This window comes from Microtus ochrogaster, chromosome 21 (assembly GCF_000317375.1).
Source record: "Microtus ochrogaster isolate Prairie Vole_2 chromosome 21, MicOch1.0, whole genome shotgun sequence".
In the NCBI taxonomy this organism is placed as follows: Eukaryota; Metazoa; Chordata; class Mammalia; order Rodentia; family Cricetidae; genus Microtus; species Microtus ochrogaster.
Genome location: NC_022022.1, coordinates 4,275,118 through 4,286,799, shown reverse-complemented (window position 1 = coordinate 4,286,799; position 11,682 = coordinate 4,275,118). Strand labels below are relative to the sequence as shown.

The following is an 11,682-nucleotide window of genomic DNA, read 5'->3' as shown; positions in this document are numbered from 1 at the left end:
GAAGAAGAAGAAGAAGAAGAAGAAGAAGAAGAAGAAGAAGAAGAAGAAGAAGAAGAAGAAGAAGAAGAAGAAGAAGAAGAAGAAAGTTGTCGGTATGGGAAAGTAAAGAGGGAACTAGCCCAGCTAAGGAAGAAGTGAGCTTCTGTCTTTGAGGGAACGAGGTGGGAGGTGTGCCTGTACAACTGATAATCTCATCTTCCCAGTCTGCCAAAGATGGAGGACATAAGACTGCTGGTCCTCACTGTTGGAACCAGCTGTCCTCCGTGTCTTTACATCCAGAAATCCTGAGTCTAGCAGGATTTCTGCTGGGGATGTATGGATATAAATCGGAGAACTGGTCACTGAAGCCACAATGCTAAGGAGTTACTGGCTGGCTTCAGAGCCCATAGTTAGGGGCCACGACAGGATCCCAGTAAAGGGGGTTTTACAGAGGACAAGCTGTGTGTGAAGATGGCTAAGGGCTTTGCCTGAGAGGGCTGGGACAACAGATAGCCACTGGCCACTGATGGCAGTGTCTGGCAGCACAGGCTCAGGTCTAGCAGGCCAGGTCTGCGGCTGGAAAGCTGGCTCTGACTAGAGGAAGGAGTTAAGAAAGTCCGGTTGAAGACCAGAAGACCTATGTTTATCCAGGAAAAGAAGACAGACGCAAGTAGGCAGCACAGGCCCCTGCCAGCTCCTCCCGGAAAGACTTGGGCGGGAGCAAGCTAGAAAGAAAGTCGATCCCCTAAGGCTCTGCACAGTGGGGCCGGAAGCCAGAAGCTGGTATCCAGCCGCTGCCCACAGGTAAGGTCCACACTCGGGGCACACGACCGAGCCGGACATGGACTCAGAGTCCCTGGCAAACTACTGGTGCTTTCATAGCTTCAGTATGAAAGCTATGAAATGCTTTCATAGCAGGGGTGCACTGAGCCCGCCGCAAAGAAGTCTTCCTTGGCACGCACTGGGGGTGGCGGAGAATCAATGGTGCCTTTGTGCTCTGAGGTTCCTAAGGAGAAAGAGTGGACAGTGGGAGGGACCACTCAACTGCCCAGCTCCGCCTTACAGCCTCGGGATGCAGCAGAACTGAGAAGCTGGGAGTAAACAGGAAGGGAGAGGGGTTCCGTGATTCACCGAAAGATGTGACTCTCCCTGGACTAGCCCTGGCCCTGCGTGTCTACGGATCAGCAACCAGACTTGCTCCCAGCTGCTAGGAACAGAAGTGAGTCTCTTTCAGAAGCAACTTGAGTAGGTGAAGGGTGGTTTGGGGGAGAAGACAAAAGTCAGATGGGGCTCGAGCTCAAGAATAGGTTAATCCAGAGGAGGGAAGGAGCCTTGAGGAGCCATGACCAGATCGTGGGTGTAGGACTAGGGATTCAGCCTTTCGAGGGCCGCGGTGACCTTATGGAGCTAGAGTACACATGAGTAGGATGGATATCTGGGTCCGTGACTGTGACTACAAATCTTTGGGCGATATGGGTGTTAATGCCCCATAACCCCTTAGTGGGTAGAGTATACAAGGCCTCCATCTGAAAATCATTTTAAAAATTTGTGAAGATGTATTTTTTTGTGTGTGTGTATGAGTGTTTTGCCTGTATGTACATAAGCGCACTATGTGTGTGCTTGATGCCTGCAGAGGTCAGAAGAGGATATTGGATCCCTTGATACTGCAGCTATGGATGACTGCGAATCACCATGTGGGTGCTGGGAACCAAAGCCAGATCCTCTCTGCAAGAGCAGCAAGTGCTCCTAACCACTGAACCATCTCCAGACCTTCCATCTGAAAATCTTACTGATTTCTCCAGTTTCTAGACTTCACCCTTTCTTTTGCCTGCTAAATACCCCCTTGTGGTCCATGAGTTTGGGGACAAAGCCACGGTGGCAGACCGACCTCCAAGTGTTGGCTCTCAGCAGCATCACTGACCATCGCAACCCCCTTCTCTTCTCTCAGCGTGTCCTCTGTCCAGGGCTCCCAACCGGGAGGCTAGACTGGGGCCTTCTCCGCCTTGGTGCTTCATTATCCCCACCCACTGCATGTGGCTCTTGGAGAAAGCCGGCTATAGGGTGAGGACCTCAGAGACCGGGTCAAGGCAGGCGCACTCCAGCCTGGTCCCCAAGCGCCAGGCCGCTGGCTCGCCCTCGCGCTGCAACCCCAACGTCCTCACCCCCGACCGCATCCCGCCGTTCTTCATTCCGCCTCGGCTCCGGGAGCCCGGCGGCGGCGAGGCCAGGGTGGACCGCAACCCGAGCGGCCGGAACCTCCCGGTCGTCTGCTCGCTGCCGCACCTGGCGGGCCGCGAGGGCTGGGCCTTCCTGCCCGAGAGCCCGCACACGCGCCGCCGCGAGTCCCTGTTCCACGTGCCGCGCGGCCTGGCTGCAGGCCTGGCCCCGGCGCAGTCGCGGCTGCACGGCTCGGCCCCGGACCTCCGCCTCTGCCGGGCCCCGGACAGCGACACGGCCTCGTCGCCCGACTCGTCTCCCTGCGGCTCCCCGTGCGCGCCTAGGCCGCACTCCCTGTCCCCCGACGAGGCGAGCTCGGCCGACACCAGTCCGTTCGCACCGCGCCGCGCGCCGCCGCTCTTCCACCTGGACTTTCTCTGCTGCCAGCTGCGGCCGACCAAGGACAGCGTCCTGCGCCTGGGGCCCCGCGGCGGGCAGCTGCGCCTGTCCACCGAGTACCAGGCAGGGCCCGGGCGACTGCGGCTGCGCCTGGTGAGCGCCGAAGGGCTGCCTCAGCCGCGGGCCCGGCCCGGGAGCGGCGGCGGCGGCTGCTGCGTGGTGTTGCGGCTGCAGCCACGTGTTAGGCCGCGAGCTCAGAGGAGCCGCGTGGTCCAGGGCAGCTCCAACCCCATCTTCAATGAAGACTTCTTCTTCGAAGGGCTGGGCCCGCCAGATCTGGCCTCCCGCAGTCTGAGGGCCAAGGTGTTGGATAGGGGTGCGGGGTTGCGCAGGGACGTGCTGCTGGGGGAGTGTGAGACTCCCCTCATCGCCCTGCTGCCCCCCCTGGCTGGGGGTCTAGGCCCAGGGTCCTCCCTGGCACCTGGGCATCTCAGCCTGTAGACGGACACCACAGCTTCCTCGGGAGGTCTCCGCTGTGTCTGCAGCCCTTATTCTTGCTGCCATCTGCCCAACGTGGATTTATTTTTGTAATAAAGCACCAGTTGGTCTCTAGCTGCATGCTCCCCAGTGGGCACCAAAAACTCTAGGCTTTGCAGCCAAATCTTTTCCTTCCTTTCGGCCCAGTCCATTCGTCTGAGCAGGAACAGACCTTAAACAGTGGTTCAAGAGATCCACAATACACAGCCGTCAGAAACCCTGGAAGTGCTTGCTAAACACGCAGGACCTGGGATCTATCCCCGAGACATGCTACTTCAAGAGGGCTAGACGGAGTAGGCCCTGTGGCCCTGCCTTAGTTTTATTTCCATTGCTGGATTTACAATTCCAGGTGATAAACCATCACTGTGGAGAAATCAAGGCCAGGACTTGAAGCAGCTAGCCACATCCACAGTCAGGAACAGAAAGAGAGCGAGCTGGAGAGGTTGCGTGGTTAAGAGCACTGTCTGTGACACTGGTTCCAACGCCCTCTTCTGGCCTCTCAAGGCCAGACATGCACACACACATGAATAAACACACATACATATACATATAAAAATAAAGCAGAGAAGCCGGGCGGTGGTGGCGCACGCCTTTAATCCCAGCACTCGGGAGGCAGAGGCAGGCGGATCTCTGTGAGTTCGAGACCAGCCTGGTCTACAGAAGTTAGTTCCAGGACAGGCTCCAAAACCACAGAGAAACCCTGTCTCGAAAAACCAAAATAAATAAATAAATAAATAAATAAATAAATAAATAAATAAATAAATAAATAAATAAATAAATAAATAAATAAATAAATAAATAAAGCAGAGAATGATGGTTCACGCCTTTAATCGCAGCACTTGGAAGGCAGGGGCAGTTGGATCTCTGTAAGTTTGAAGCCAGCCTCATCTACAAAGCAAATTTCAAGCCAGCTAGGGCTACACAGTTGGACGCACAAGAAAAGAGTACACACACACATTCACATACATTTATATATGAATATATATGTGTGTGTATATATAGGCTTTTGGGGATGCCAACCAGCTCCCAGATAAAGACATGGAGACCCACGAATGCTTGGCCCTGGCCCAGGCTTGTTTCCAGCTTGTTTTTTTTTTTTTTTTAACTTAAATTATCCCATTTCTATTCATCTGTGTGCTATCCCGAGGCTCACTGAGCTCATATACACTATCCGTCCAGTTTTTCTGTTTCCTCCATTTCTGGCTGGCTTCCCTACTCCCATTCCTCCTCTGCCTAGCTATTGGCTATTCAGCGGTTTTGGTTTTGTTTGTTTGTTTCTCTGTAGCTTTGGAATCTGTTCTGAAACTAGCTCTTGTAGACCAGGCTGGCCTCAAACTCACAGAGATCTGCCTGCCTCTGCCTCCCGAGGCCGGCTGACTGTTCAGCTTTTTTTAGACCCATCAGATACCTTAAGCAGGAAAGACAAAACAGAAACACATCTTTACATAGTTAAACAAATGCAGCTTAAACAAATGTAACACATCTTTACATATTAAACAAATATCTTATTTCACAACATGGGTAGGTTGTCCACATTAATTAATTGTAATCAAGATAATCCCCTACTGACCTACCCACAGGCCAGCATGAAGGAGACACCCACAGGCCAGCATGAAGGAGACAGTTCTCTTCCCAGGAGATTCTAAACTGTCAAGTTGACAATTGAAACTAACTGTGGCAGGTTCCTAGAGGTTCAACAAAATCCTGCACCCTCCGAGAGCCCCTGAGTCACAGAGTCACAGCAGCGAGAGCTCGAGGAACAGAACCAGAGTGCAAAGTCCCCCTCCCCTGATAAAGGTTCCTTGGGTCTGCACAAAGGAAGCTGGTCCTTCTACCCCTTAGACCAATGTGTGTCCTAAATAACAAATGAAATCTGTGACCCCTAAGAGTGAGTCAGGGGAGCACAGACTAACACACAGTGCCCCTTAAACCTGGCTGCCTTCCTCTGGCCTGTCCCATCCACACTGTACACCTGCACTGCCTGCCTTCCTCTGGCCCCATCCCATCCACACAGGTACACCTGTGGTGCAGGAGCTGGAAGAAGGGAAGGAGCGAAGAGCCAGAGTAAACCAGCTGGACATAGTGGCAAACCCCTTTAATCCCAGCACAGAGACAGGACAGTCGGGCTACAGAGGAACCCTGTGTGGAGAGGAGGGACCTACAGAGTAGCACCTGGGTACCCAGCAGTACTTGGGGTAGTGGGGACTGGGATCTATCTAGGAACGAGGGTGCTATCAGGGAGTGTGATCAGGGATGCCAGAAAGGGCTGCTCCAGCCAGGAGAAGAGGAGGGTGAACGACAGTGGAATAAAAGTGGGTCAGGCCGCGTTTACCTCCACCTGAAGCCCTTTGACGTCAGCAGTGACCTTCTTCCCTCCCTCTCCACCGGGAACTGGTTCCTCCTGGCTCAAGCCAGACTTGGAAGAGAGAATGGGGGTGGGGTGGGAAGGAAGATAGATAACAGACCCTACAACCATTCAGCTTCTTCCTCCCCCCACCCCCGCCCCAGGGCCTTTTCTCACATTCCACGGTGCCAGTTGTGCCCCCCAACCCCCTCACCCCCCACTCCCATACAGAGGCTAAACCTGCTGTTACCAACAAAAGTCTCAGCAGCAGCTGCACATACACACACACGGAGCGCACCCTTCCTCCCTCAGTCCCCAGCTCCTTCTCCCTCCACTGATTAGGTTCCCACCACCAATCCCTTGCTCGTGGTGTCCACCAGGTGGTGGCATTGACCAAACAATTCTCCCTGCTGACAGCAGCCTGAACCCCCATAGGAGGAATTGTTCAACAGCTTTAAACATTTGTTCCTCCTGGCAACTGCCATAAAGTGAGCGTTTGGTTGTGATTCAATGTGACCTTGGGCCTTAGTCAGATAATAAAGAATAAAACTAGTTGGCATGACTCACAGTACTTGTGACCAAGCCTGAGTTTAATCCTAGGGACCCACGTGGTAGAAGGAACGAGTCAACTCACATGCGTGTAAGTAGATATAATTTTTAAACTGTGTATTGAAAGGCCGAAAGGTGGCTTTTCCACCAGATGATAGTTCTTCAACCGGTTTTCATCCTGGCCCTTTGGACGCACACCTATGAACTCTAGGAAGTCCACCCCCATACCTCGTTCTGTCTCTGCTGGGCTGAACTGCACCTCTCCTAACAACCCTTAGTGAGCAGCCAGATTTGAAAATCTCTGGAAAGCTGTGTAGAGGTCAGAACACTCTCATTCACCCTCCGACAATGCTAGGGAGGGTCTAGGGGGTGCCACGCACTGGAGACAGCCATGATCAAAACAAACACAGGAACCACATGAGTTATAAATGGACAAGAGTAAAGAATGAGTTGGTGGTGGGACACGGAGAGAAGTCAAGTAAGAGAAAGAGAGGCACGATTCCAGGAGTGGAAGAGACGGCGAGGGACTGAAACTCTCCCTTTTTAGCTGCAGTACTTTGTACCAGGTCCTGTACTTTACCCATTGGTCTTATCTCCTCACCACTGGGTAAGGGAGGCATTATTATTCCTGGGTCACAAAGGCAGAAAGGAGATCAGTGAGGTTAAATAAACTTGCCTTTGGCAGTAAGGAAGATACCTGACAGCAACTAAACAAACATCCCCTGCCACAGCCCAGCCCAAGGGTTTGGGGAGTCTATGAGGTACAAAGTCCCCCAGAAGAAGTTCTAGCGCATTTCTTCATGGCTCATGATAGGAACATCCAGTCCCAACCACAGATGTATACCCTGGGGACAAATGAACCCTAAGAACCTACCCAGTATTCAAGCAGCTCAGGCCCTGGAGTCCTTCATCAACACAGGCCAGTCAGTACCCATGGTACCCACCCTTCCACCCTTTGGCTGAAGGCTGTGAACAGAATTCAGGGTTTGTGGCTGTTATCCAGTAGACCACATTGTCCCCAAAATCAGAGATCCCAATTTTGTTCTTTGTAATTGTTTTTAGGCAAGCTCCAACGTAACCCAGGTTAGCCTAAAGTTCCCTAGCAACCTAGGATGACAGTGAATTCCTGATCTTCCTGCCTCATCTCCCAAGAATTGGGAATACAGGTGAGCACTACCCTGACAGGTTATGAGGTGCTGGGGTTAAATCTAGGGCTCCATCTCCAGCCCCGGTTTCTGATTTTCAACCCTCCCTGTCTCCAAGCCCAACTCAGTGTTAAATGGGAAATGAGAGCTCAAAGTAGGGTCACCATATAGAGCTCCAGGCTCAGACTAGGGTCAACCCTTCCCACTCCTCCTCCACTGGTACTTTGGGAAGGTGAGGGACTGAGAGGCAGAAACCACAGATGTTCCAAAGATTTTGCATTGTCTTTTTTTGTTTGTTTGTTTTGGTTTTGGGTTTTGGGGGGGTTGTTTGTTTGGTTGGTTTTCTTATGGCCAAGACACCATCCTCTCTCCAAGTCGTTCTGGGGGGTGGAAGTCTCCCCAGGCATGAAGCCCCTAAGACTCAAAGAAAGGTGGTTCCTAAAGCCCGGCATCAGGCTCCAGAGAGAGATGGCCCTCTCTGGGCCAAGCCAGGCTGAGAATGGCATCAGGCCGCCCAAACCCCACAGGTTTCCTCTCTACCTACTGCCTCAGGTCCTCCCTGGAAGGACAGGCCTGTGCTGAGCTTTAAGTGGTTTCTGTGGTTTAAGGGGTGGGGAGGAAGGGAAAGAAGAGTTGGTGGCTGCTCCCCATTTCCAGGCCACCACCACCCCCAGGTTGTTTGCCCCCTGCTTAAGATTCCTGGGCCTGATAAGGGCACTGGGCACGTGAGGGTAGGAGGATTCTCTGATCTCTATCAGCCTCCTTGCATAAGAATGTATTTGAGGAGGAAATAACCACTGCCCCGCTTAGAAAACATGGATTCCTACAGAAAGGGGGGAGGGGCACAGACAGGTCTCAAAGAGGCTAATCCCAGAACCTACTCTGCTCTCTTCACCAGCTGAGTAAGGCCAGGCCAAAGGTCACACCGGTAACAGTACATTCACTCCCCTATGGCTGCTGTGGGAGGAACAAATGGTTGAAGCTGTTGGGGCAGTTGCCCCTGTGGTCTCCATCTCCTAGTGGTTGTGAGCAGCACGGAGAATTATCTGGTCATGGTGTCAGTCTCGGTAGGAGAAGGAACGTAAGCATTACACACACACACACACACACACACACACACACACACACACACTGGAGGTAGTGACCAAAAACTGGGCGTGGTGGCTCATGCCTGTAATCCCAGCACTCATAGGACTGAGGGAACGTCTCTTCATGAATGTTCAAGGCCATCTCGAACTACAGAGGGAGACCCTGTCTCAACAACAACAAAGCAATGAATGCCAAGGAAGCATATGGCTCTCCAGACCTAGAGCCAGGACCCATCTTCCCAACCCACAGTGGCTTCCTGAGCCCCCACACAGGAGCAGGAAGTGGTAACATTGTAGAAGCACCCATTCTGGCAGTCTGCCACTACCATGCTGTGTGCCATCTGCAAGCATTCCTAGGACCCTCCACCCTGTGCCTCTGACTTGAGGGAGGGGTCTTTTGGAAGGCCTTGACCCAGAATCCCCAAGAGGAATCAAAAGAGAAAAGGGTGTGGCCAGTGATGCAGGCCAGCAACCCCAGCACACACGATGCCAAGACAGGGTAGTGAGTTGGAGGCTAGCCTAGAAGAGCCCACTTAAAAGAAAGTAAAGGGGCTGATGAACCCAGGCAGTACCCTAGCCAGCCCAGGGTCCTATAGCTGCTGTCACTACACAGGTACAAAGGTCCCTTTAAGTTCCCGCTCTTTCTCGCTACTCTTCTGAAGAGGTAGTCTGGTCCTTGCCTCTTCTTCCTCTTTGTCCCTGTATTTCTCTTTCCCTCTTCCCTCTCCTTTACCCTTCTCTCAATAAATTCTCATTAAGCTCTGCCTGCATGGCATATTTGTCTCCCGCCTGCAGTGAGGCCTTTGGCTCTCTCCCACCACATGGCCCCATTGCCCATCGGCCCATCAAGGTCTCTCTTGCACCATTTTACAGCAGCTGGAGAGATCGCTCAGCAGTTAAGAGCATTGGCTGCTCTTCTAGAAGGACCCAGGTTCGATTCCCAGCACCCACATCACAACCAACTACGACACTGGTTCCAAGGCATCTGACATCTTCTGTCCCCTGGAGTGTACCAGACAATCATGCAGGCAAAATACTCATACACATAAAAAAATTAAAATTAACTAAAAATAAGAAACAAGAACAAAAAGCAGGGGAGATGGGAGGGGTAAGGAGCGGGAAACCGAGGAGTAGACAGGGAAGGGAGACCCTGTGAGAGCGCAGAGAAGGGCAGGAGGGGAGAATTCTGGGGCAGGGGTGGGCAAGCAAGGTCCCCATCCCCTGAACACCCAGCCTTTCCTGCTGCCTCTTTCTGGCTCTGGTCCTAGGTGGGGGCCCTAGGTGGGGGTCCTAGGTGGGGTCCCACCACCAGATCTTTGCCTCTTACCTAAGTTCTCCAGACTGACTTGATGTTCTGAGCAGAGAAGTATCCATGGGCCCATGTTTATCAAAGGCCGTGGAGTTTGGGGCGATGATCTAGTCAGTGAAGTATTGCCACAAGAGCATGAAACCTAAATTCAATCCCCCAGAACCCACATAACAAAACAGGTGTACAGTGATAGGTAGGCACTCAACAATAGGGTGGTGCAGACAGCTCCGAAGGGCTCATCAGCCAGCCAGTCTAGCCAAAATGGTGAGCTCCAGGCTCCATGAGAGACCCTGTCTCAAAAAGAAAAAACAAATGTAGAGAGTAACTGAGGAAGACACGAGATGCCCAGATGTCAGCCTCTTGCCTCCACAGGCGTGCACACTCACACATGTACACAAGCCCACGTATGTGCACACCCACGTGAACATGTACACATTCGTGGAAATAGGCAATGCCTCAAAGGCCCTCAAAAGTCATTTCATTCCCCAAGCCTTTATCCATCTCTCTAGGAGTCAGAAAAGCTTTGTATCCTAATCTTTGCTCCCGAGGCTTAGGACACCCAGCTCCAGCTCCGCAGAGACCTAGGTGCTGACGGTAGCAGACGCTCCCGGACAGGCAGGAATGGAGAACAGGCTGCTGGGAGAGAGGGGCGGCTGCCTGCCCTTTCCATGCCAGGTGCCACGTGCACCAGGTGGAGGGAGCGGGCCAGTCACGAGGCCCTGGCATGGCTGACTCCTGCCCTGCTGTTTACCAGCTGGAGAGAGCGGGAGGAGGGGCTGGGAGCCTCCTGATCGCAGCCTGGCCCCTCGCCAGTGGCTGTTGGGTAAGCAGAAAAGTCAGGCCCAGCTAATCAAACCCTGGGTGGAGGCCACGCCGAACTGTGGCATCCAATATCCACAGAAGCCTCGACTTAGGCCCTCCTCAGACTCCAGTACAGGAGCAGTCCTAGTCCGGAAGGGGGTGGGGGTGAGGGGTTCCCCTCCTCCCAGTTTGTCAGCTGGCTGCTATTCCCTCCTCTCTCTTCCCGGGGCTCTCCACTTTGCTCCTCCTCCCACACCCACTCCCCCACCCTCTACCCCTCCAGGAGTATGACAAGCCAGGGAAATCCAGAGGAGGGCAGCATGGGGTTAGAGACAAAGTAGGCTCGTGCTCCAGGAATCCAACACGGAGAAAAGTACACCTGACCTAGAGTGGAGATTTACAGTCCATCCCCCACCCCCCACACACACATACACACTTCATCACACACACATCCACCCCACCCCCACCACACACACACATACACACATCACACACACACACATCCACCCCACCCCCACCACACACACACATACACACATCACACACACACACATCCACCCCACCCCCACCACACACACACATACACACATCACACACACACACATCCACCCCACCCCCACCACACACACACATACACACATCACACACATACACACATCATCACACACACTTCCACCCCCACACACACACATACACATCACACGCACATCCACCCCACCCCCACCACACACACACACACACACACACACACACATCCACCCCCACAGACACACACATGCTGCCCATTCTCTTCACTCTTTCCCTTCTTGCTGTTCTGTTATCTGTTCTAGTCTGGTCAAAAGTCACGAAGACCTGGGTTCAAATCTCAGCTCAATCACGAATTGCCCTTGTGAAGTCCCTGGCAAGTCTTCTCTATTCTGAGCAACAATGGATTCATGATTCTGAATAATCACACTTTCCTGCAGAGGCTATCATACGCATTTGTGAAAACCACAATCCCGATTTACCTACAAGGCCTGGCAAAAGACTCACCACACAGCAGGAAATCAATAAATGCTAATTCCCTTTCACCTAGCCATTTCTCCTCAAGATGCCAGACCCTGGTGCACTGCTCTCTCCCTGAGTCCCCTCCTAGTGCCAGGACACTCTGCCAGCCACTCCTTTCCCCTGCCTGCTGACGGGCCAGGTGCTCCCTCCCTCTTCCCTCCTCCCTCCCCTGGGCCCTGCTCCCTGCCCTCCTGGGCAGCCAGGGCAGCAAGGACGGCACCAAGGGAGCTACCCCATGGACAGGGCCCCACAGAGACACCACCGAACATCTCGGGGTAAGAGACCCCGAAGTCCTGCAGGCAGGTGGAAGGGACCACCAGGAGGCTC

At 53.2% G+C, this 11,682-nt stretch overlaps 1 protein-coding gene across 1 annotated transcript; it reads left to right on the top strand.

Annotated features, from left to right (window-relative positions):
* Positions 1-1,076: 1,076 nt before the first annotated feature.
* Positions 1,077-3,537, top strand: C2cd4d (C2 calcium dependent domain containing 4D). Its single transcript, XM_005357025.2, has 2 exons — positions 1,077-1,198; positions 1,613-3,537. The coding sequence occupies exon 2, from the start codon at positions 2,011-2,013 to the stop codon at positions 3,034-3,036; it is 1,026 nt and encodes a 341-aa protein (XP_005357082.1). The 5' UTR covers positions 1,077-1,198; positions 1,613-2,010; the 3' UTR covers positions 3,037-3,537.
* The last annotated feature ends 8,145 nt before the right edge of the window (positions 3,538-11,682 follow it).